Here is a 27,284-nt window from a genome sequence, read left to right as displayed (position 1 = left end):
AGCCTTACAGACTTGTAGCAAGGCTTGAAAATCAGACTCACTTCCCACAGGGAGAATCTGAGTTGTAACATTTGGGAATATAAGGGAATTCTGTTCAGAATAGCACTGCTCACTCTCCAAGCAGAGTATTGTTTATTTTGAGGTCCCAATATTTAAGAAAGTTAAGGTTATATACAACATTTATTGTCATCAAATAAATGAGATTAATCAATAAACTTTTCCTAAAATTTCCCCTCTCCTATTTAGCAAACTAATCCTAGAATTTGCATTAATTAGATTCCCAGGTGTCTAAAAATTTAGGAAGTAGCCTACCTTAATGTATGAAATGATATTCTAATAATAATATTTACATAGAACTTTCTAACAGTACACTTTACATACATTATCCAATTTGATCCTAAAACAACATCTTTTGTGCCCATTTGATAGCTCTTTTATATCCAGTTTGCTTAGCTAATAAATGGTTGAGCCATGATCTAAAGCCTATGCTATTTGTAACACACTTTCATGCTTCTGAAAGTTTTCCACCTAAGTATCCTTAAGGTAGAGGATTATGAAATAAACTCTAGGTAGGATCTGAGAAAGAGCTGAGAACATGGAAACTGAGACAGTGCCCTGAAGGTACTTGTTTTATCTTAAAAATAAGCAAGTTTGCCTGCATTTTAAACCATATTTAATACATAAATTATTTACCCCTCTCATCCTCTATTTGGTACAGAAGTAGAAATGTAGCACCCTGGTTTGGTACATCACTGAGGACCCCATCACTGAGGTACACATCCCTTGGAGAAACACAGCATTTCAACACAGTGCTTCCTGTAATGGCCAGATGAGTGACTATAGCTTTCCACGTTGAAGGATGAAGATTAGCCTCACTGTAGGCCAGCTTACTCTCTCACCTCAAGGTAACTTGGGTCTGGTGAATCCTTCACAGCTTCATAAAGTTCTGCACCATCTTGGAGAGCACGGACTTGCTGTCTTGTTAGTGCACGTGATGGTATACATCGTTCTGTTATATTTTCTAGGAAAAAAGCAACACTAATTAGCTAAACTATAAATTTAAGAATAGTGAAAACTAGAGAACTCAACAAAAAAAAACACCCAAAGAAGGAAGGTTAAAAATAAACCACTTATTTGCTAAAAGTTCTCCAGGAAAATTTGAAACTAGTGTATTCATGGTTTAATAAATTCTCATACAAAGAGTTTACTTCATTAGAGCAATTTGTAAATTTCATGATTTACATGAAATTTACATGATTTACATGAAAATGATTTCATGTAAGTAAATGATTTCATGATTCACTTAATTATGAGCTAGTGATAATTTTAAGTAAATCAAATATTGAGTCCCATTTTCCTGCAGATTTATTTAGAACATGAAGTTAAACATAAAGAAAATCATGATATCCACCTCCTAGAGTAATGGAAATAAAAACAAAAATAAACAAATGGGACCTAATGAAACTTAAAAGCTTTTGCAAAGCAAAGGAAACTACAATCAAGATGAAAAGACAACCCTCAGAATGGGAGAAAATATTTGCAAACAAATCAACGGACAAATGATTAATCTCCAAAATATATAAACAGCTCATGCACCTCAATATTAAAAAAACAAACAACCCAATCCAAAAATGGGCAGAAGACCTAAATAGACATTTCTCCAAAGAAGACATACAGATGGCCAAGAAGCACATGAAAAGCTGCTCAACATCACTAAATATCAGAGAAATGCAAATCAAAACTACAATGAGGTATCACCTCACACCAGTTAGAATGGGCATCATCAGAAAATCTACAAACAACAAATGCTGGAGAGGGTGTGGAGAAAAGGGAACCCTCTTGCACTGTTGGTGGGAATGTAAACTAATACAGCCACTATAGAGAACAGTAAGGAGGTTCCTTAAAAAACTAAAAATAGAATTACCATATGATCCAGCAATCCCACTACTGGGCATATACCCAAAGAAAACCATAATTCAAAAAGACACATGCACCCCAATGTTCACTGCAGCACTATTTACAATAGCCAGGTCATGGAAGCAACCTAAATGCCCATCGACAGACGAATGGATAAAGAAGAGGTGGTACATATATACAATGGAATATTACTCAGCCATAAAGAGGAACGAAATTGGGTCATTTGTGGAGACGTGGATGGATCTAGAGACTGTCATACAGAGTGAAGTCAGAAAGAGAAAAACAAATATCGTATATTAACGCATATATGTGGAACCTAGAAAAATGGTACAGATGAACCGGTTTGCAGGGCAGAAGTTGAGACACAGATGTAGAGAACAAATGTATGGACACCAAAGGGGGAAAGCTGCAGGGGGGAGGGGGTGGTGGTGTGATGGATTGGGAGATTGGGATTGACATGTATATACTGATGTGTATAAAATAGATAACTAATAAGAACCTGCTGTATAAAAAATAAAATTTAAAAAAAATAAAGAAAATCATGAAGAAATGCAGGAGAACATAAAATTTTCTGCAATAAAAAAAGGTAGATAAAAAAAGTAAAATTTCATGTCCTTTAAGCATAAAACACTATGATTTTTATTATTCAAATTGATGCCACAGGGAAAATAAGCTCTAGTTCCAGGTATAAAAACATAAAGATCAACAACTACAACAGCAAAAATGCAAGTTCTATAATGTAGATAAGGACACAGAGGAAAGAGAATGACAAACAGCTTGGGGAGAATAATTTGATAGTTCTTTCCCTTGCTGCTTTTTTTCCTCTAATACCAAAAATCGATGCTACAAATACTTTAGTACTAAAGCTTATGGGCCAGTTTAATTAAGACTTCTGAAAAGTGCTGTAGGTATGTAATGTTTAATTGCCTAAGACAATCTGTGAGGATCTAAAAGCTCACTATGTTGAATAAAGATGTGATATTTTGGGGCCAATTCAATGCTTATCTGTTTACCTATGTAATATTTTTTTTTTCAAATCAGAAAAAATTCAAATTCAGAATTAGAAATAAAGACAATTCACCCAGTTAGAAGCCTCTGAAACTCTGAAAAAAAGATCTTGTAAATACAACTCATTTTTACCTTCATGCTCTTCAAATTCTGCTTGAATTTTAGTGAATAGGGCTTCCAGTTTCTTTTGTTGGGCTTCTGCATATTTTGTTGCTTCCTTTTCTTCTTCTCTTTCATTGCGAAATATGTATAATCCAGATGATGTCTTCTCCATCCACTGTAATAATGTGTCAAACAGAAATACAGGGTAGGGAGTGATTATTCAAATTAATTGTCTCTAAAGAAAGAAATACAGAGTCAGTTTCAAGAATACATCATACCTGTATAGGGTATGCTCTTTGAATAATTATATCAACACAACCAACATTTCCTCCATCGCTGAAAAGTGATGACAAGGGAAGAGGAAAAGGTCTAGGATTGGAAAAGAATCCGAGTTTGGCATACCAGCAAGCAGGCCGAGTGCTGTTAGCAGAAATCTGGACAAATTAATAAATTCATTTATAAGTTAAATATATACCTGTATTCAATTCTATTTCAGATTTTATAATAATTTTCCTTCTTTTACGGCTGACACCAAATCACCTCATTGTGAAATTTCAGAATGATGGAGACAATCTTAAAAACGTCTTAGGAACAGATCACATAGTAAAGGACTGGGAATAAGACCAGCACTGAACTTAACAGAAACTATACCAGAAGCAAGAAGGTAATAGAGGAAATGTCTTCAAAATTCTGAAGGAATTATAATATTTCAACCTCAAATTCTATATTCAGCCAACCTTGTAATAAGATAAAAAAACACTGCATGTTCCCTTTCTCAAGAAGCCTCTGGCGGTTGTGTGCCCTTAAAGCTAGGGAATACATCTAGAAAGGTATGGAATCCAGAGTAGAGGGCTTCTAACACAGAAAGAGGTGAAAATAATTTCAAGAATAACTGTGCAGCACACATAGAAGATAACCACTTCAGAACTGAGCAGGAACATGGAGAGATCCAAGGAATCTCCAAGAAAAAGAAATGGAACTGATAAAGATATTTTAACATAGTGAGACAATTTTTATATGGCTCCTGTGTGGGAATGAGCTGGTAATAAGGATACAGAAAATTAACAAAAACAAAAAAGACAAGACAGTTAATAACTCCAGGGAAAGCAGTAAGTTGTAAAGAAAGGAAATGTAATCATGGTATATTGTATGCTGAGTTGCAAAAAATATTTTTCACAGTCATTATAACATAAACATTGAGTACGGACTTCACTCCTCATCTTTCATAGCAGGAAGCTAACAGTTAATGTCTAAACTGAAGGTGAAAAGAAGACCTAACAGTATAAGCAAAAGAAACAGCCAAAGGGATTGGAAGTGGCTGCCTTTGGGGAGCATGAAGCGGGGTTAGGCAGGGTTGCATCAGTGACTGCTTTTGTGGGGCAGGCTATACACCTTATTTTACTTGAGTTCTGAAATTATGCACATATATTGATTTGATAAAAACAAAACAAAAATTGAAAGCCAGTGCAACTTTGATATTCTAAGCAACATAAAACAAAAGCCTGTTTCAGCCTGACTGAAAGCAACTCAAGTTAATGACAAATTATCTCTTTAACTTAAAAATGACTGACTTATTAAAATGCTTTCCTGAACTACAGTGATCCAGAATACAACAGAAGTAAATTCTTTACAAGGTTACCTCATAAGTGAATCTGACTGTGCAACATTAGCAGTCATTTCTGATAGCAATATTACAGACTATTCAACATGACAAAGTCCTGTTATCTAGGTTTAAATCTACATAGAGATGAAAGGTGTACTTTAGTATTCTATATCCAAGAATCACTGAAATCTAATGTTCTAATCATACTGGAACAGAGATTTGGCCAAGTAATCACAGTGGAAGCAGAGCAATACTATGACAACAACATGAGGGCTACAGGTACCAAAATCAAACATCCGGTGCCAATTTACTCCTGCTCTGTGACTGCAACTGCATTATTTCAGCTCAGTAAATATCTCTGGCTTTCCGAAAACACAAATATTTAACTATCTGAGAAATATGCCACTTAAACGAATAACAGTATCAGTACATTTTCAAGAAACAAAGCATCCTTAATAGGCATAAGTAAATTTAAAAATTTAAATGTAAACTCTCTCTAGAATTTAACTGAATCAGTGACTGATTTTTACCAAGAGTGTGCATTAATTTAATTTACCTTTAACATAAGAGATTCTGGGGCTTCAAGAGGCGTACAGGCATCAGGAGAGCCCACCAGCTCTGCTCCATGAATTATGATCTTCTGACCCACAGTTAGTCTACTGTTCTTTAAGAGAGCTAAGAGGGGAGGATCCACCTGGGCCTTAATAGCATACCATCCATCTGTAAGTTCGACAATGGCCACTTTTGTGGTATCCATACTATTAGTTTTACTGCTAGAAGTTTCAGATATATTTGTGCTTAATGAAATTATTTCAGAAACACAGAGAACAAGCGTTTTTGCAGCTGTGTCATCCCTTTCCATTATCTTTTTTACAGCTGATCTTCTGCTTCTATCAATTTCCATATCATATCTAAAAAGAAAAAAAATGAATTATTTTAGAAATTTTGGCTCTAGAATTTCATTGTAAAAAGAAGTCACCGAATAATTGAGAATAAAAATTAAATACCTTTATTGAATACTGAGACTGAAGAGAATTTAAAATTTGGTAGCTGGTAATATATTAAGTTTTATACTGCTAAAATATGAATTAAATATTAAAACCCCCAAAATGCAAAAATGCTTTACTAGCAATCCCTGAATAGTGGATCAAATTAGTAATTCATATTCTTCTCATGTGCCAAGAGGTTATGGAGAGGGTGGGAGAAGAGGGAGGCATAGGGTGTATGAATGTGTGATTGCTCTTAAGTGGGGGCTGGAGGGTGACAAGAGAACTGCGCTATACAACTGAACAGCAGTGTGGGATGGCAGCTGTCACCAACAACTGGCTCTGATGTGCAAGTCACAGACAGCACAGAAGTCTGACCCATACAATATATGATTACATAATATAGCGCTTTAAACTTGCCTGTATTTGAGTTGAAGAAGTACCCTTTCTGGGCTTAGGCATCTATTAGCAAATTCTTTAGGAAAGGCAAATTCCATAGCTGCCAGTTTCCATATAATCCATCTATAATGATTATAGACCCAAACTCTAGAAATAAGCTTTGGATCCACACCTGGGGTGTCACACAGAGCTCTGAACAAATAAAGGTAGAAGAAATAATAAAAGCCAGGTAAGATGTTATTGAATTCAATAACCCCGACTATTCTTTGCACAAAAACTAAATTGTACAAGATCATTCAATAAGTTTTTATGAGTTAACATAATAAGTATTATAATTTTAGAAAATGACATGTATCAAAATATGCTAATAAAAATTTCACTTAACATGTCAGTCAATACAATTATTTCAACTGGAAAATGAGATCCTTACTGTAAAATAATTATATTTTAGATTATATATTTCTTGTTAAAGAGATTGTTTTTAGAAATCACCTAGTCCTGGTTCTCTTCTTGATATCTGCTCAAATCTACAACTTGGGCCCTTTCTGCTCAAATCTACAACTCCTCCTCCTTTCCCATTCTCACTCTCAGCACTACATAAACAGAACTAATTAAAAGAGAACTTCCATAAACTTCCACCCTCCTATCTACCAACCACCAGCATCAGTACCCTTACACATTGCCTTCTTACTCTATTTAAAAAATTGTACCTCTCCTCACCTCTCTCTTACCCCCTTTTTCCAGCTTTATCTTCAAAGTATTTATCACTTTTTAATATACTATACCATTTACTTATTTCCTTTAAAATTTTTCTTTCCCTGTCCCAAACTAGAATATATGATTTATTAGGGCAGAGTTTTTTTGTTTTGCTATCCCTAGTACCCAAGATAGTATCTGACACATAGTAGGTGCTCAATAAATATTTGTTGAATCATCAAAAACACAGCTTGAGACTCAACACGCGAACAGTTTGAACCATGCCCACCTGATTACAGAGTAATCACTCAACCTCTACACTATGCAGTCTACCTAATACAATTAAGTGATACAGCTGTTACTTTTCCAACTAGAATCAACAGCTGATATTTGTTATGAGGGACAAGTACCAAGATGTAAATAACATTCGTGTTTTAAAATACTCCAAAAACATAACAAAAATTTAAAGAAAAAATATTTTACCACTTTTCTCAAAACTATAAACTTTAGAAAGATATACCGAGATCTCAAAAATAAGGACACAGGAGAAAGGTCTCCTATCTCTTGTCATTGGCATGAGGTAATACCTCCCTGATAGCAAACATTTAAAATTATGTTTGTATAAACACTAGAATCCTAAGAGTATATATAGTTCCTAAACTGTTGATTTTTTAGGGCACTGGAGTTTTCTAGTCACTTGGTATTACTGATATTTAAGTATTTCTGTTTAACTTTATTTTTTATATTTTACATTTACTGAAATACACAATGAAAGAGAATATCCACACAAGTATACACATGTGTGTGGGTTTATAAGGCCAACTCACACTTAACTTTTCTTATCAGTCTTTATTTTGTAAAAGCTATAAGAATAATGTCCTAGTTTAAGAAAAACCAATGCACTAAATCCTAAGACAAACCAAAATTCACTTTTCAAAAGATTTCAACAGAATATCAAGTGAACCACATGTACTTAGAATGATTCAATGTATAAACTTTTGATTTCTAGCCAAATTTTTAAGTTCAGGAGAGATAAGGAAAGATAAAAAGGGACTTGTGAGGAAGAGAGAGATGATGGAACATATAAAAGTTAGTTAATACAAAATTTCTTTTTGCAGAGAGTACCTATAAAATTCTTCTTTTCCAGCCTTTCCATCATTGGAGGGTATGAGCCATCCACCATCAGCCAACTGTATTCCCTTTCCAGCCCATAAACTTTCCTTACCAAAATAATCCTGAGTGTGAAACTGAAAAGACTCTGCATTTTTGCTGTTAATTTTTACACAATGTTTAGAAACACCGTACCTATATAGCTGCACAAAATAAATGATAGAAAAATTTGATGAGTAAAAAACATCAAACAAAAGAATGTTTCACAGAAAAAAAAAATTATAACACACCCAAACTGAATCTACCCAAAGTTTTTCATTTAAATATGAAAATATTCACTATAAAAATATGTAACGTACTTAATAGAAGCTAAAAACTTTTTACATAATATAAATGACCTATACATTCAAGAGTCTGCTGCACCTTTCCCATTCCCGTTGTGTACATGCCTCCTGCTATATCTGCCATAGGAAGTCGTTGTGGGGATAAAAAAGTAATTTAATGTTTAAGAAAACCTCTTAAGTTAAAAAAACTCAGAAGGGGCCCAGACTCTCACCTCTGCATTGCCCCAAATTCCAACTAGATAGTACTGGCTTAATAAGAATCCTTTTAAAAATGTAAATGGCTCTTAGCAGGTTCAGGGTTATGAGTCATTCACACTTTAAATTCAATGAGACTACTTTCCTCTAACACCCAGCTGAGAGCACTTATAGTAATAAAATGAATACATTTTGAGGGTGAAAGAGAAATTGTAATTTTGAAGCACTGATCACTTTAGTAGGATAAGGCAGCAGAGGAGAAGGAGGCTGCCACTGCAGGCTGATTAGGAAGCAAGATGATCTTACTCATCCATTTCTGCATCAATTTGTTTTCTTTACACAATCTGAAGATGCCAGTTAATGAAATAAAGTTACACATTGCTATAAAAGCTATTAATTAGCATTATAGACAAAAGCATACCTGTTTATGAGAACATGCAGTGGGGACTCGGCCTTCTACTGCTACTTTCAGAGAGATTCTAGGCATAGTGGATGTTTTTGCAAGATACAGACTACCTGGCTGTGGAAAAATACGTTGCCTTTGTTTCTTTTTAATTCGCATATCCTGTATATCTCTGGCAGTCTGAAGATTTGTAATTAAATCTATTAAAGAATAAATAATTAACAAAAAATAAAATTGAATATAAAATTTTAAAAGCACAACCCTTGTTTTATAAAATGATATATATCAATTTGCTCTAACTTTAAATCTTAAGGGATGAAAAAAAGTTTCTACTTGAAAAATGTTTCTAAAAGAACAGAAATAGATTATTTTTATTTCGAATTTGGAAGAAAATTAGTAGCCTGATAAAAATCATAATCCAATAATAGCTGTCCTAGACTGCGTGTCTAATAGCTTTTTTTTTTTTTAAGAAGAATGTCTACAATTAGCTACCTTTGAAAGAAAACATTAGAGTAATTTAAACTTAATCTTTGGACAGAAAAATCTAAAGCAATACAAAAGGTTTTGAAATTAGTAATCATCATAAAAGGGGGAAAAATCCTCAAGGTGTTATTTAATATAAGAAATATATATCTGAAAGGCAAAAATACGTCAACACAAAATTTCACACAATACCTAAAGGTTCTTCTTCACCCTTTGTGAAAAGCATAGTTGTTTGATGAAGTTCACTGTCATTAACATTATTTTCACCATCACCAGAGCCATGTTCATCTATGTTTTTTTGTTTTTGCTTGTTTTCCTCGAAATTAGTATTCCTGTTAACACACTGTTCATCTCTGTGAACATGCGATTTAGTTTTAAAAGGTGGGACAAAGACTTTCATTGGTTTGCCTGTAGTTATCGAGTGTCTCCTTTTTTCATTTCTTGGGGCAGGAACCTTACAAAGTGGCTGCCCTGAAACTGATAAACTGCTTGAAGACTTTTCCAAAGTCAGGTGTTCAGAAAAATGAGATTTAGATAGAAATTCTTGACCAGATGCAGTGAAATTTGGATTCTGCATTTCTCGCCTTTCCGTACTTGTGCTACAATGGGGAGAAAATATTTAAGCTTGATTATTTACCAGTAAATGTACATATATATAAATGTTTTGGAATATGTATTTTTTTTTGTAGACCCTCAGTTGCTACATGGCAATCCTATTCTGGTAACCGTTCTGCATTTCATCATGGTTGCCCTCCAAAACAATACCACACTCTCCAAGTCTATCTCTCACACACTGACTCCCAGCCTTTGACTTAACCACCTACAAACATGAGAGAAGAGAATCTGTCAAACATGGATTCCCCCGTCTGTCTCCTCCAGGTCTATCACAGCTCCTCACTTACCTCCTTCCCCAGACGTCTGTCTACCCGTCCTCTTCTCATGGTAACCTCTTCACCTGTATTCTTGACCCCATCTAGTATCCCAGTCTCCTCGGGAGCCCCACTCTTGCAATGATTATTCCATCTCCTTCCTTTCTCTTTCTACCATCTGTTACACCTTTTTCATTCAGAAAGCCTTGCCCACCCTAGACTTTTTTCTCAACCTTATCTCCCTTTCAAGCTGATACTGTTACGTACCCCTCATGGCCAACCTTCCTCCATAGGTAATCTAAAGTAGCTATTTTCACTTCCTCACTTTCCACTCTCTGAACTCTCATTTTCCCCACTAGTCTATAGAAACTGTTCTCAATAAAGTTGCTAATGACCTCCCAATACCAAAATAAAAAAAAGCTTCATGTGTAAACGCATTCTGCTTGATCTCTAACAGTTTTCACTACTTTTTCATTTTTAAAATTCTCACCGTGAATATTTACACCACGATTGTCCCTCTTTTTCTTTCTTTCCTTCTTTTTTTTTTAACTGTTTTTTTCCTCTTTCTCTTAAAAATCTTCCTGCCTCCAAAGTTGGATTTCTTCCCTAGACACTTCCCCTGGGTGATATGAGTCATTTACATTGCTTAAATTACCATCTAACAATAAAAATATCAATCTGTATCTTTATGCCCGACATTCCCCAGGTGTTATTCCTACACTTTGAACTGCATCTAGTACCAGACATCCCTATCTTGATGTTCCACACTCATCTCAAACTAAGCATGTCCAAAACCAAACCTACCACCTTCCCTAGCGTACATGTTCTTCCTCGATATTTTGTTGAAAACCCCATACTTCCTTTTACCCAACCCTAAGCCCATGGAACTTGAAGTTACCCTACAACTTATTTAGTTATCCATTCATCTATCCAGCAAATATTTACTGTGTTCCTACTACTTGCCAGGCAGTGTTTTGGCTGGGGGATATAGTGACAAATGAAACAAAATCATAGAGTCTACATTCTAGTGGAGGGAAACAAACAAGTAAATATGTCAATTGGTATTATATATGCTATGGAGAAAATTAAAGCATGGTAAGGGGGACAGGAAGTGTCCAGCAGAAATAAATAAATGATATTTTATATAGGGTGGTAAGGAAAATGTTATTGATAAGGTGACATTTATACAGAGACCTAAAGGAAGTGAGAGGGAAAGCCATGAAGGGATTTGGGAGAAGACTGCTACAGGAAGAGTGGACATCACATCCTGGGCTAGACACAAGTATGCCTGGAGCACAGCAGGCAAGGGGAAAGTTAGCAGGTGAGACTGGAAAGGTAGCAAAAAGGCCAGATCACAAAGAACCTGCATACCATGGTAAGGACTTCTGGCTTGTACTAGGAGATGGGAAGTCATGGAACAGTTTTTGAGTCCAGAAATGACATAATCTGTCTTATATTTAAAAGGATCCCTCTGGCTTCTTTGTTGAAAATTCACTGTGTATAGGGAGGTGGGGGGAGGCAAAGTAGGAAGTAAGGAGACCAGTTCTGTTGAAATAATCTAGACAGTTTTATGGTGACTTGAACCAGGTGTTAAGGGAGGAAATGGTGAGAAATGATTGGATTTGGGGTATATTTTGAAAGCAGAGTTGTTAGACTTTTACATTTATAGGAATACAGGTAAGGGGAAAGAATACCAGCTTTGGAGATGTTACATTTAAGATGTCTATAAGTCACCCAAATAAAAATGTCAAGTAGGTAGCTGAATAAATATGTTGTTCAGGGAAGAAATCTGGGCTAAAGATATTAATTTTGGAGCTGTCACCAAATAGATGGTATACGGAGTCATGAGAGTGGATGAGATACTAGGGAGGAAGGGCAGGAAGAGAAGCCATCTGGAGCTCAACCATGGGGGAATTTAACATTTAGCAGTTAGGGGAAGAATTAGCAAAGGAGAGTAAGAAAGAACAGCCAGTGGGATAGGAGGAGACGTAAGACAGATGTCCCAGAAGCCAGAGTAAAGAAAATGGTAACTGGTAATCTTGATGAGGGGTAGTGGGTCGTGATGAAAGACTGGGATGGGCTCAAGAGAGAAAGGGAAGAGATGAAGTAGAGAAAGTGAGCTGAGACAATTCTCATGAGATGTGCTTTAAGTGGGGCCTAGAAATGGACTGGTGGGATAAGAGGAGTCAAGAGAGGCTTTTCTCTTCAAGACGCGAGATTTACAGCAACTACCTAAACTGATGGGACTAATCCAGTAAAGTGGAAAAATGATCAGTGCAGGAGGGAGAGGGGACAATGGCTGGACTGGTTTCCTTGAATAGACCTAGATGAGATCAAGTGCACAGGAATGAATAAACCTGGGCACTCCAAAACTTATTTTCACTGATTTTTCACTCCAGTGTTTTTAAATATGAAGAATATTGTGAAAATGAGGAGTTTGCTTTGCAAGTTATGATCAAGACCTCTATTTGAATCCACATGGAGATATTTTGCCACTCTCAGTTAATGACTCTCTGGCCAAATCTTAAATCTATCTTCCACTCACTCTCTGCTCTCTACCACATGTACTAACTAAACTAAGGCCTTTACTTCCTTACTAATCTCCTTGCAACATTTTCTTCTGGTCTGTTTCTAAAACACAAATCTGGTTACGTCGCTTCTCTTCTTAAACTTCCAAACACAAACTATCGCCTATCCAGGTTTCGACTTGTCAGAAATGACATACAGGAGGCTTCCTTTTTGGTCCTACTCTCTCCATTTCTTTGTGTTTCCTCCCAGTCCTCACCCCACCCCCAGCCTGCCAAAACCCATGATGAAAGTCACACAACTTCTTACTGTTTCCAGATTTGCAATGCCCTCTTTAAGCAGCATTCTTTACATTCCATCTAAAGTACTTTTCCTATTAAGCTTTTGTCACATAATTAAGCTGCCAATTTTTCTATGCTCTTACATCACTTTATTATATTCATCTTAGTATTTATAGCACAATAATTCTTTTCATGCCTGGCTCCAAGACAAGCAATCTGACTTGGACTTACATATCTTTTCATCTATCAACACAGTATAAATTAGATACTTCGAAAAGGTGCTTAATACCTGTTTGTTAAATGCATAAAACTGTTTTCCCATCATATGAGTAAATTAAGGTAATATGTAGATAAGTAAGCATTTACTTTATTTTTAATATTAAAACCTGTTTTTGAAAATGAAAAATTTAATAATCACCTGGATTTCTACATTCAAAACATGTATATTAGTAGCCTGCTGAAAAATATATTCCAGAATACAGTTCGATGACTTTTTCAACAATGCCACAAGTAGTTATTTTTGAAAAGATAACATTAATGCAATTTAAACCACATCTTTGGGCTTAAAAATTTACCATTAGAAAAGATTTTACAACTGCTGTCTACAATTTGAGATGCTTCTGTGATATTCACACCCATTATCTATAAGAGACACCTCAGTAACTGCTTCTTTTGGGCTTTTTTCTATTGAAAAGCCACCATGGAGAATGAAGATTTAGCTCCCACAAGACCACTTTCACTTTACCAAACACTCTTTCTCTCTCTCCTTTCCTCATCTTCCCAAGTTATGTATTTGATTCTGTCAATATTTCACATTTACATCATGACTAAATACTTTTTACAGCTGAATGTGTTATATTAGTAAAAAGTATTATGTGGTATTAATATGTAGTACATACTCATTGTACTTCCTATCTTTACAACTTTTGCTTTCCATTGGTTTGTTTTTAAAACTCTGCTACTTTTCTATGTACCTATCATTCATTCACACCCAAACTCTAAGCTTTATATATAGAATTCTCTTTTCATTCTGCTCCTTGAATAGTGTTTCTTCTAAGTTATTTTCATTAGTTTGATTTTTGGTTATTTCATTTTTGGTTTTTGTGATGTTTGGTAATCTTTGGTTGTCTGTTCATATTTAAGCGTCAGGGATCAAAGAGCTGTTTGGAAGCCTTTGGTACACCGTTACTGATTGTAAGCAACACTGTAGATTAACTGGAAGCTTCCAACAGTGAAAACTTAGCTACCGGCATTCTGGAAGCTGAGTGGGGGAAGAAGACCTGGAGAGGAGAGCCCCCGAACATTCAGTGTGCACACATTAACCTGATCCCCCTGCCTTCAGTATATTACTCCTGCCTTCAACTGTGCCTAGTGTGTTCAATAAAGAAACCCTGTATTGTACCCTCCCTGGACAGTTAACCTCTAGTCTTTTGTTAGAGTGCATAAGAGGTAGTGCCCAGCTTCATGGAGTGAAGGAGGGGATTTGACTGCATCTTAAATAGACTTTCAACCTATATACCCTTATTTTGGCTCCTTCTTCACCACCCAATTCTTTTTTCTTTCTTTTTTTTCTTAATTTTATTTATTTATTTATTTTTGGCTGTGTTGGGTCTTCGTTGCTATGCGCGGGCTTTCTCTAGTTGTGGCGAGCAGGGGCTACTCTTCGTTGCGGTGCGCAGGCTTCTCATTGTAGTGATTTCTCTCGTTGCGGAGCACGGGCTCTAGGCACACAGGCTTCAGTAGTTGTGGCTTGCGGGCTCTAGAGTGCAGGCTCGGTAGTTGTGGTGCATGGGCATAGCTGTTCCGCGCCACATGGGATCTTCCCAGACCAGGGCTTGAACCCATGTCCCCTGCACTGGCAGGTGGATTCTTAACCGCTGCGCCACCAGGGAAGTCCCTCACCACCCAATTCTGAAGATTCACCAGTTCCTGAGCTTCTGAGGCTTTAGTGTAAAATGGTTGGTTCTCTCCTCTCCCCACTACCACTTTCAAATCAGTTTTCTCCTGTATGTATGCTTTGAACAATGTAGTCACTGTGGTCTCTCCTCTCCCATTCTCCCTGTCTTTGGGGAGGGGACGTATGTGTGTGTGTGTGTGTGTGTGTCTGTGTGTGTGTGTGTGTGTGTGTGTGTGTGTGTGTGTGTGTGTGTGTGTGTGTGTGTGTATGAATTCCTTCATGGTTGTTTTGGTAAAAATTTGCGAGGCAATTAAAGTAGGTGAGTATGCTCAATTCACCATCTTTACCAAGAAGTTTCTTAATACATTAAAATACTTCAGGTTCTGCTTTAATCTTTTTCTTGTAGGCAAACTCTCCCAGGGCTTTATTCTTCCAAAATGGTCTGGGTAACTGTCTAGGTTTAGCCACACAGCTGTAATTCTGGGATCTCCCCCTTCTGTATAATCCTGATGATTCCCTTTACCTTTCTCCTATGTTGAATTCCTGTTTCTTAAATCCTGTATCTTCCTCCTTCTGATTTATGGACTTTAGTTACCTCCGTGAGAAAAGTGTGTGGGAGACAAACCTTTTGATACTTTACATCTGAAAAATGTTTATCCTCACACTTATTTGATATTTTGGTCAGTGGTAGAATTCTAGGTTGAAAATTGTTTTCTTTCAGAATTTTAAAGGTATTGCTCTGTATTATACACTTTAGAATCTATAACCTTCTAGCTTCCACCGTTAATGATGAGAGGACTCATACCATTATGACTCGGGAAACTTTATTTGAAACCTGATTTTTTTGCCCTCTGGAAATTTTAAGGTTCCTCTCTGCCCCTACAGTTCTAAAATTTCACAAGGATATACTTTAGTACAGGTCATTTTTATTCATGTGCTTACTCAGAGGGTCCTTTTAATCAAGGAAACTCATGTCCTTCAGTACTGATAAAATATCTTAAATTATTTCTTTGAAAACTTGTATTTCTCCTCTGTTACTTCTTTCTCAAAGTCCAAATCTTCAGATGTTAGAGCCACAGGACTTTTAAAATTATCTTTCATTCCTTTTTCATCTCCTCTTCTTTTTTGTACTATATTCTGGGAGTTTTCATAACTTTTATCTTCTATTTCTTCTACTGAGTTAATTTATTTGTGCCATCATATTTTTAATTTCCAAGAGCTCTTCTTATAGCAACTTGTTCTTATTTTAAGGATGCAATATGTTCTCTTTCCTGAAAATATTAGTACTTTTTTTGAAGTTTTCTTCTTGTTGCATGTTCTATTTCCTCTAAGTTCCTTTTCTGTCCTTTGCTTTTTGTACTTTGGATACTATCTTTCCCAGAGGCTTTCTTCCAATGACTAGTGATCCTTGATTATCTATTCTCATTTAAGTGTGAAGCACTGAAGAGCTGACTGGAAGCTGTGTGCTGGTGTGGCTTGTCAGTTGTTGGCTTCACTGTCTGGTGATCTGGTATGCAGTTTAACTTAAGTAACCACAACTGTCAGTATTTTCAGTCTTTTCTATTCCTGTTACCCACAGAAACAATCGTCTAGTGTTCCGCCTAGAGGACTGGCTGCCAGCATTTGGGAGCCAAGTGTGGGAAGGAGGCTAGGGAGTCTCACTACTTGACATCCAGATTTTTACTTAATCTTTGTTTTCAGAATCTTCCCCCAAACCCATCCCCAAATCAGAATCCCTCCAATTCATCTTCTCTAGAGAATGACCTTCTGGTCTTTTGACAGAAGAGGGATAATTGCCTGCGTGCAGTGGGGGAGGGGATGTAGATGTCTCTTAAACAGATTTTCAACTAATCTTCCTATTTTCTACCTCACCTTCAGAAGTACATGTTGCTGCCAATTTGAGTCTTTCTCAGGTTCTTCAGGGGAAACTGAGTAGCTTCTCTGCTTGCTCTAATGTCAGGTTTTAGCTTTCTATGTCTTTCTAAATCATTCATGATTTTTAGCTTCTAAAATTTTGTTGTTTCTTCTGAAACAACACTGTACTTACAGATTTATACATTAAAAAAAATTCTCTTAGTGACTAGTAGGGTTTTGAGAGGGAGGAGAGATAAAAGCATATTTTCAACATATGCCATCTTTAATTTTTCTTTCACTTTCACTAATATAATTGAGATATAATATACACCACCTTTATTAATTGGTTTTGAGTAATTTCCTTAATCCCTCTCAACCTCAGTACCTTATCCACAAAACTGCAATAAAATCTGTTTGTCTACTTTACAAAGTTATTAAAAATGAGATAATAATATGCACAGCACTATAAAGTACTACCAAAGTACAGAATTCTTTAATCCTGATGCAGGCTTTCAAAAAAGGGAAGTGTTAATGTCTGTACTATATGTTAGAGCCAGTATTTACAGAAATATTTATTTAAAAAACCCACATTTTTCCTACACTATATTAGTAGAATTAAAAAAAAAAAAATTAAACATGTCTTACCAAGAGGGTCCACAGGTAACTGGCTCTAAAGAAATGTGATGCATAAACAATCTTCTATCTTTCATTGTGCCTAGAAAAATATTATTTTACATTATGTATTAATGAAATGTCTTTTATATTATGTATTAATGAAAATCTAATGGGAGATTTTATTTCCTATGTCTGTTCATTACACTTTATTGTAAATATTTACACAAAAATGTGAGAAAATTATACATTTAAAATTTTTCAGTGCATATAATGAATGCTTAGTTAGTAACCATCAAAAATTTGATTCACAAATTAATAATGATTAATACCAAATAACTCACAGTGCAAACATATATAAGAAATCAGTATAAATTTAGTCAGCTGATGTTAATCATAACTCAAATGTGTTAGTGAATTGCCAATGCAAATTTAAAATTTAGTTTTATGAAGGTTGACAAGCTAAACTGTAGATATTATTCATTCTCAGCAGGTAACTTGTACTTCTTAAATCTTCAAAACTAGTCCATTAGTAGGGACGGGATTGGTTGAATAAACCAGAATACACTGATACAGGCACATGATCAAGTACTATACAACCACAAGAAAGAACGAGGAAGATCTCTTGATACTCATTAAGGCACGATCTCCAGATAAATTCTAAAGTAAACAACAAACAAAGAAGGTACAAAACCATGTGCATACTGATACCTTTTGAGTAAGAAAGAAAGGTAATGAGAACATATATACACATATTTACTTATTTTTACAAAAAGAAACCTAAAAGGATAGACCAAAAACCATTTAAAATAGTTACCAATATAGTGAGCAAGAAGTGAGGAAGGTGGTGAACAGTGTAGAGGAGATGGTGATGGAAATAAGGCTTCTCCAAGTAAACCTTTCTGTACTTTTGATGAATGAACTATGTAAACATTCTATTTATTCACATATAAAATTAAAAAAAAAAAAAGAAAATCCTAAAATTGAAAACTAACTAAAACAAATGAATCTAACCTAATTATTAACTTGTTAACAACAAAATAATTATTTTGAGTGGCATTTGAACACAGAACTTTGACTCCACATTCTTAATGATATATATTCTTAGGACAAAAACTGCAAAGAATTTTTAATTTCCCTTAGTAGTTTTATTATTGGTATTTAGTAACACTGGTATTGTAAACTTGAAGCTATTATACATATACTGTAAGACAGTGATTCTCAGAGTGATCCATGGAACCCTGGGTGGGAGGAACCCACAACCCTTAAAGGGGATCCAAGCTGTCAAACTATCGTAATAATAATCATATAATAATAAGAAGAAGAAGAAGAAGGAAAAGAAGGAGGAGGAGAAGAAGTTATATATATCTTTCTCACTGTGTTGACATTAGCACTGCTGGTATGTCCTGCTGCATACTTTAGTGCAATAATTGTCTTGAGGAAATGCACTTTATGTGAACTGCACTAATCATTTTTGTCCCAAAGAATTCCATTTTTACTTGAAAGAATAACCAACAAACCACAATCTTTCAGACTTGGGTATTCAGCAGACATTTCTTCAAAAATGAATGAAATGAGCTTATCACTACAAAAAAACAAGTGAGAGTATCTGTTGCCAAACAAACTGAATTGTAAAATTCAAGCTTTTAAACAAAATGACAATTTTGGAACGCTTGTATCTGGCTGTTAGCTTGACAATTTCCCAATACTAAATTTTCAGATTAGATCAGTGGTGACATTAACAAAAGTAATTGTTTAAGATTGTATAATAAAATGTGTCAACATTTGGAAGAGCTGCATAACTCTGAACTAATATTTTCAAAATGACCAATGCACAATATTTAATATTTACAAATATTAAAATTTCTCAGTTTTAATGTTGAATATGGCAAATATAAATAGATATATCTACACAACCAAATGCAGTTTGGGATCCTCAATAATTTTTAAGAGTATAAAGAGATCTTGAGATCAAAAAGTTTGAGAACCATGGCTGGAAGATAAAGCAAATAAGTAAATATGTTAATGCTATTAGAAACCAAGAATGCAGCATTAATAAAAAATACACCAGCAGCTATGAGCATAGTTAGCATTCAAACATTGTTTTTTAAAAAATATTAACCACTGGAAGGATCTTTGTAGATTCTAAGGATTCTAGAACTGGGGCAGGGAATTACAACAACTCCCTAGGAAATCTCGTGATAATAAAAAGCAAGAAAGTGTTCAAAGGTTAATTAAAGCATATTAAAAAAAAAAACTCTTAGGAAATACTTGAAGAGGTTTCCATTTTCAAATTTGAAATGATTTGAGCATCAAAAAGAATGTTTTCTTTTGTAAAGAAATACATTATTTATAATGTGTTCTTTTAAACTTTATATATACATTATAAATAAAAATCTAAGAAATCAGTTTTACTCAACTAAGAAAAAAATTCCTTTACTACCATTAGTAGTGATTACTATACCAACTACTCTTTACTCTGAAAATTGGTAAGTAAAGGGAAAGAATTCAATATTTACCCTGCCTTTTTAGGAGGAACTATAGAGTTCATCCCCAGTTGTTAAGGGAAAGCTCTTCTTTGCTGAAGAATCCCATCTAATAAATGTATAAGAAATAACATAATTCGAAAGTCACTGTTTTTCAATTAAATAACTGATTCACATAAATATTATGAAATCAACTAGATTCTAGAACCTGAGCTTAAAGTATTCTAAGTTCTTACTAAATTCTTACAGCTTTTTATTTTAAAAGCCATTATTTTGTTATCATTTCACATTTCTCAATTATGGAAAACCTCCACATTATACTAGGTATTATGAAGGAAAAGCTCACATAACAAAACAAGGCAAGATGTAAGCTTTAACAAACCACACTGTAAAGGTGTGCCCAATTACCTACATACCCAAAGAAAAATAACTTAAAGAATACTAAGTATAGTAACTACAGAGGGGAAAAAGATATGGATAAAAAGCAAATTTTACCATCTGGAGTGCTTTTTGAAGCCTTTAAGTATTTTTCTTGATTTTCTATTATCCTGTCAAATTCATTCAACAAGTTTCTTTTGATTGGGGGTTCTCCTAAAAGGAAATTTCCATACATGTTTTTAAAACAAATAATATCAATTTTTTTAAAAAAAAGCCTATAGTCCATTTTTTTAAAACTAAAGTACTGACTCTTACAATATGTTAACTAAAAAATACATAATTATAATTTAAATAGTGAAAATTCTATTTTGAAAGAGAAAATTATTTTTTCAACGTCAACTTAATTTCTATTATTTTTTGACCATTTAAAATACCACTATTTAATAGGGTCCAGGGATAAACAGGTGTTACCAGATATCACAGATAAGCTATTTTTTTAATAAACTGCCACTTAGTAACTCTAGGTTTACTGGCAATAAGGACAAACAAAATTTCTTCAACTTTTTTTTTTTTTTTTGCATTACACTCAAGAAGGAATTTATTATATAGGTCCTTGAATTAGAGTCAGTAAGTAGGAGAAAAGATTTTAAATTACCAAAATTACATTAAAGTATTAGCAAAAGTAATACGTACTTCTTATTTAAAAACTCTACAAAGGCTGAGAGTAAACTTAAACCATAATTTGTTATGCATTTCCATGTCATCCTGAGATAATATGTGTTAAAAGATACTTTGCTTTTTGATACTTTTTTAAAAGTATAAATCAAGTTTTATTGGAAACCTGAGTTGCATACAGTCAAGGTGGAGATAAACCACAAAGTCACTGGGTATTAGGAATTGACGTTTTATTTAAGAAAGCGAACTTGAAGGATTTAGTAAGTAAAAATGTCCATGCAAGGCTTTATCAAGTGTTAGATTATAAAGTGACTTAATTGCTTGACAAGAACCTGTACTATTCAAGTAACCAGAAGCTGATTAAGCTATATATATTTATATCTAACAGAAGTGAGGGAAATGAAACAGTGATGCTGTTGAGCACATTTAGTAGAAGTCTGAGTTGTTTTTATTCCTAAGCATAAGGCCAACCCACTTTAGTTCACACATGAACAAAACGGGGTCCTATAAATAAAGCCATTATTTTCCATGAAAGAATTATGAATATCTTTAAGCGTCTGCACCTCAGAATTTTGCACTAGAGAACAGCAACGGTTTAAGGTAAGTATTATAAACTTACTACTTTGCCCATAACATAAACTTGGTAAAGAATGTGACCTGGATAAGACTTGATTAAGCAAGTCTGTATCCACCAGGATGACTTAAGGGCAAAATGCACCAAGTGGAAGAATGAACTGACTGGCTTCAGTGTCTTTCTCTGTAATGTGAAGGGACTGGACAAGAAAAGTTGTGGTAACTCAACTACTCTACCAGTCTAGAGTTTTTAAACAGGAGCTAGGTATTTAAGATCATCCACTTAAAAGTTGGAGAGTTAGTTTTTATTTACTTTAATTGTAACTGATCAACAGATTCAATTATTTAAGATTACTCCTAGTCAGAGATACTAATAGAAAAAAAAACAAACATCCAATTAACCTAATAATTGAACTAAGTTGTAGTAAACATACTACATTCAAAAGAGAAATTAGAACATACGCCAGATGGCATTAAGACCAGAATACTATTTGCTAATGGTAACTGATTTTAGAACACTTCCTGGATGAAAAAAAAAAAAGCAAGCTAACCAACACCTGTAATTAGAAACTAACTTTTAAAGTTCTTAAGACCCAGAGTCTGAACCTCTGCACTCTCTCTCCCTCTCTATGTGTATGTATGTAAACAGGACTCAACCAATGACTTCTTGGTACACAAACTCAGTGATATCACGAGTGAAATCGCATTCTCCCAAACTACACATAAAAGTCTGAAAAAAATATACTCAGTGTATAATATCCTAATTGCTACAAGCTAGCATATCAGAATTATTAAGCACTTAATTTAAAAAGTGATTGGGAAACCAACAGGAAATAACAGACACTTACCAACTGTGACAAGTGCATCTCCTCTTCTTTTTCCAATTCCTGAATTTATCAAAACCGTTTCCTCGTTTTTTTGGCACGTAGAAAGAGAGTGTTTGGCGTGGCTTAGAAGTTCAGAATCTGTCAGCTCATCATCTTCCATAAAGGCTTTGGCAATCTCTACTGCTTCTGTTTCAAAATAGTTTTCTGGATCTTTGGAGTTAGTAGAACAAACTTCTGTATTTGTTTCCACAGGAAGATCAGGAAAAGTTTCAGTCTTCCCAATTTCCATTTTTATATTTTTAGGTAAAGCTTGTTCTTTACCCATAAGACGAATGTTCTCAACGTGTGATACTTTGGTTCCTGACATCAACTGTTGTTTGTCTTGCTTAAACTGAGAGAGATATGTAGAAGCTTTAATAGCATGATTATTTTCTGAAGAACCACTTTCAATGTTATAGTTGTTTGATAATTTAAATTCTTCATTATAGGCGTTTCCTGTTTTGGAGCTTACAGAGTGTGCTGAGGTTCTCTTATCAATACAAGAAAGAGGAAGTATCTTTGATACATCTTGTCTAGATGGAGGTGAATGCTGAAGACTACATTCAGTTCCAATTAAATCAAATTCCTTGAACATTCCTGTAACTTTGCAAAAGGCACTCTCAGAAACTGGAACCTGTTTTCCACTTGCTGTACTAAATCCAGAGAAAGCAGATGATAGTAAATTTTGGGGGGTATGTATCACAGTATTTTCTTCTCTTGCAAACTTGTTTGAATGTTCTTCATTACTTTTAAATGATACTTTGGAAAAGAGTTGCTTAGCACTATCTTCTGTCTTAGAAAATACCTGTCTTGCCTTTTGTAATGCAGCATCTGATACTTGTACAGATTTTCCACTTGCTGTGCTAAAAATCCCACAAACATTTATAGAAGAGACTGACTTGGGACATTTTCCCATGTTAAATTTACATTTATCAGAAGTTTTCAAATTAATGTGACAAACTGGTATTTTAGAAACTTTCTCCAATCCATATATACTTTGGTCATGTTGTAAAATGTGTTCACTTTGAATGTTAGGAAAAACCTCGTGTGAATGCATACTATGTTCTTCACTATCTGGAGAGTTAGGAAAAATAATATCCTCTGAATCACCCAATGCCTTATGAGAACCTGTCACAATTTTTGTTCGGCCAGTGCCTGATTCACTCTCAGTGTTTTGCTTAGTTACCTTCCTGCAGTTGTCTGTAAACCTCTCTCTCACTTTTGTTTCATGAGAAACAAAGGCTATTTTATCACTTGCTATACTGAGTGCAGGTTGCTCTGTCTCAAAATTATTTGAACCAGATATGGCCACTTCAACAGCTGTGTTCTTATTTTTGCATGGTGAAGAGTTAGTCACAAGTTTCTGAACACAACTATCTTTGTCTACAGCTTGTGGGTTTATGTTTGCTTCTCTTACAGTGGATAGTACTTCAGAAAAACTAGTGTTTTTTCTATCTTTGACATTCCTCACTACTGACTCAATATCAGAATTATGACTTTTATTTTTTGAGAGATACTCTGACTTATTAAATAACTCATTGGAATGAGAAAAATCAGAATGATATGAATAGCTGTTAGACATGCTGTTACTTAAGGAAGTTATAGGACTTTTTCTTGTTTCTTCTTCTATATTTTCATGTACTTTAACTTTCAGAGAGATACTATTTGATATCTTGAGATTTTCAGTTTGTCTGTATAAATGATCACTTAAGAGCCTGGGTGGCATGGCTGTCTCCTTAGAAACAAGCTTTTTCTCCTCTAGAGAATTCTGCATTTCTTCATGCTTTGGGGCAGTTATTTCAACTGTCTCACATGCTAATTCAAGCCCTTCTTTACATACCTCTCTGTCCTTCAGCGTCTTTGCCCCTTGATGGCTGAAATTAGTGATTTCACTATTATCTTGCTTTTTTTCATCAAAAAGATTTTTCACTTTGTCCAAAGATTCCTTCGCAATTTTTACTTTTTTCCCACTAGCTGTATGAAAACCCAACATGGTTGGTTCTATGATCTTTTTGATTTCACATTCAGGTCTCTGCTGGAGAGTCAGTACTTGATTTTTAATACCAACTGGGTCACCTCCTTTCAATATTTTGTTTTTGACCATATCTGTTTCCTCATGACTTGAAATGTCTGTTTTGTTGATATTTACACCAGAAAGTAATTCAGAATTTGAGGAATCTGAAAAATTATTCAGTTCTTCTGCAGATTTTTCATCAAAGAAATTTACAACTTTATTTAAAGACTCTTTAGAGACTCTGATGTTTTTCCCACTTGCAGTCTGAAAGGACAAATCAAAAACATCAGAATCTTTTATATTTTGCCTCATCTTGTTAGCGGTTGACTCTTTTTTATTTGACATATTAACATTAAATGTTTCTTCAGCTTTCACAACTTCCAAACAAGTTAAATCTGACAAACTTTTAATTTGAATGTTTCCCTCCTTCATAAACTGGCTAGATAATTTTAGATGTATGTTTTGTTGATCAATACATGGCAAGCCATTTTCATCTTTATGAATATAAACTGTATCATTTTTACTTGAAGCATTGCCATCAGATTCTAAGTTACAAACAAAACCAGTACATTTGTTATCTTCATTTTCAGTATTTCTCCTGTAGTCTTCAGTATATTCTTCGACAAAAATGCCAGTAGTCATTTCGATGTTATTTTGTAATATTAGCTGGCATTCATTATTTTTCTCACTTAAGTTTTTATCATTGCTGTAATTTTCTACCTTAAACATTGAAACATCAGAATCGTTACACTGACTTGAAGAGAAACTTCCTGGATCTACTTCTGCAGGAGTTTCCTCACTAACATTCTCAATGTCACTGAACAGTTTCATGGCTTTCTGCAATGCTTCACTAGAAACATTCAGTTTTGTGCCACGAGCAGAATAAAAGCCCCTAAACTCCACTTGGTTTTTATCTGTTAAATAACCAGAAGCACTTTTGTTACAGTTTGTTGTTGACAAGCAAGCCAACTTTTGCTTACCTCCAACTATACCCTTACATTTCTTGCTGCTACCTACCTGACTGAGAGATGGGGCATTAATTGTGAGATGAAGATCAACATCTTTCCATTCCTCAGAAGTGGTATTCAAGACAGTTATCTGGTTTTCAGGCATTTCAAATGGATTACTCTGTAACATGTGGCTTGGTTTTCTAAACTGTGTAAAATCAAACTGACTTCCCGATTCTTCCAATATAGTAGAAAGTTCTGTAATTTCTGCCTTTTGACTAGGTGTTAAATTATGGTTTGAATTAAAGTCTCGCTTTAAAGATAAAACTGGAGGAGTTGTGTGACTATTTCCACTATCAGAAACAATTGCACTACTCTGCACATATCCAGATACAGTATTAACTGACTGTGAATCAAGTTCATGAGGTCTGCTTCCTTTCTTTTGATTTTCTAATGATACGGTATTTACAATTTCAACACAGGCTAAGCTAGTAGGATAATGTTCTTCAATATCTTTGAAGAGCATTTTACTTTTCTTAATGTTGTGTTCAGAGAGCTTTATTTCTTTATTAGAAGCTGTTCTGAAGCCACTTCCAAAATTGTGACTTGAAATCAAATCTGAGAGTCCTGCCCATTTGTCCATGCAATCATTATTTCTGTTTGATTTCATATCTATATCCAACGAGACATCTGACTTTGAATCTTGACCTAGAGTCATTTTTGGTGGTTGCTTTACACTATTTCTATTCTTCTCTGCAAGATCACGGACTACATCTGATGAACCAAAATCTTTTGTAAGTGACACTTTGGCTGCTTGTCCGTCATCTATGTCTGTACATGCTACTATGGCAGAGTTCTTGGGAACAGGTTCTCTTAAACAATTGAGGTCTGCCTCATGAACTTCCTTAATATGTCCTAAAACAGGAATATTCCTTTCAGTAGTTGTTTGAAAGACAAAATTATTCTCTTTGTCTGGGAAAAGTTCTTCAGAGTTTGGAGTGACAGTTATTTTTGAAATTAAAGCAGTTTCTTCTTGGTCTTTTTGGATTACTGTGAGATTTGTATTTTGGTTGAATTGTACCTTCATAGAAGGTGATGCTTCTGTTACGTATTTTTCAGGTGACAACAGCTCAGCTTTTTTAGAATTTTCAGTTAAAACACATGTTTCTTGATTCTTTTCCATGGAAATACTTTTGGTTAATTCAAAACCAGCTTCACAATTCTCAGATTTTATTTTCTCTGACATATTTTTATATGATTCTTTTCCTCTAGAAATCACAACTGGATTTGACAGAAGATCCTTGGAGCTAGGAGTTAAAATGGTGGTATTATCATGGCCATGTAAAAAGCTCTCCTGGGATTGGAAGAGAATATCACTATATTCCTCTGAATGTGGCAATGCAGGGTGAAATACTGCAGGCAATACTTTTTCCTTTATATCTGAAACTCTCTGGCTTTTTGGATCATCTTCACAGTGCTTTTCCTGCAAACATGACACATAACCAGTTTCTGTGGTTATAAATGACTGCAGTTTTTCCTTATTAATTTTTGCTTCTTTATAATCAAGATCCTGAGATATTATTTTATTATTATTAGAACTGCTTTCATTATTAGAACATTTTCTCATAATTGTCCCAAAAGAGCTGGTTAAAGACAAAGCTGGTTCTTCAGAATCATTCTGTAAACAGTTTTTTTTAACAGAAGAATGCAATAAACCTAAGCATAAAGACACAAAGTGACAAGATGAAATTGCAGTTCCATCAATCACATTCACTAAATATTTTCCACTAAGTTAAAAAGGTAGTGTCTAAAACAAGAATTACATGAAAAGCAAGAAGTGAATGTCAGGTTTAAAAGAATTCTAAATATTCTCTATTTTGAATTTATTACATTTCCCAACTAAAGATATATAGGACCTAGTTTTTTTTAATAGTACTTATCAACTCAATTAAAATTAGTATGTAGTTCAAGAAAGCAGCTAGCTGCCATAAGTAAAATTCAAAGTAATTTTATTGGAAAATAAAATTAGAAAAAATTCTTTGCTAATATTGATGTAATAG

General features: G+C 34.6%; 1 protein-coding gene across 4 annotated transcripts in view; it reads right to left on the bottom strand.

Annotated features, from left to right (window-relative positions):
- The window catches only part of BRCA2 (BRCA2 DNA repair associated), a 56,587-nt gene that overhangs the window by 14,475 nt on the left and 14,828 nt on the right, over nucleotides 1-27,284 (bottom strand). For 2 of the 4 annotated variants that reach the window (XM_082366276.1, XM_082366273.1), the window contains exons 11-21: nucleotides 22,246-26,940; nucleotides 20,267-20,362; nucleotides 17,319-17,388; nucleotides 9,439-9,845; nucleotides 8,782-8,963; nucleotides 7,837-8,024; nucleotides 6,037-6,207; nucleotides 5,187-5,541; nucleotides 3,306-3,461; nucleotides 3,058-3,202; nucleotides 900-1,021 (exon numbers count right to left, since the gene is read on the bottom strand). In XM_082366276.1, coding sequence (XP_082222402.1) covers nucleotides 900-1,021; nucleotides 3,058-3,202; nucleotides 3,306-3,461; nucleotides 5,187-5,541; nucleotides 6,037-6,207; nucleotides 7,837-8,024; nucleotides 8,782-8,963; nucleotides 9,439-9,845; nucleotides 17,319-17,388; nucleotides 20,267-20,362; nucleotides 22,246-26,940 — 6,587 coding nt within the window. The remainder of the gene's footprint in view (nucleotides 1-899; nucleotides 1,022-3,057; nucleotides 3,203-3,305; nucleotides 3,462-5,186; nucleotides 5,542-6,036; nucleotides 6,208-7,836; nucleotides 8,025-8,781; nucleotides 8,964-9,438; nucleotides 9,846-17,318; nucleotides 17,389-20,266; nucleotides 20,363-22,245; nucleotides 26,941-27,284) is intronic. The other 2 variants (XM_082366275.1, XM_082366274.1) reach the window with 2 other exon arrangements.

The sequence above is a fragment of the Balaenoptera borealis genome (assembly GCF_965194805.1).
Source record: "Balaenoptera borealis genome assembly, chromosome: 18".
NCBI classification, from domain to species: Eukaryota; Metazoa; Chordata; class Mammalia; order Artiodactyla; family Balaenopteridae; genus Balaenoptera; species Balaenoptera borealis.
This window is presented reverse-complemented; position numbering and strand designations above follow the sequence as displayed.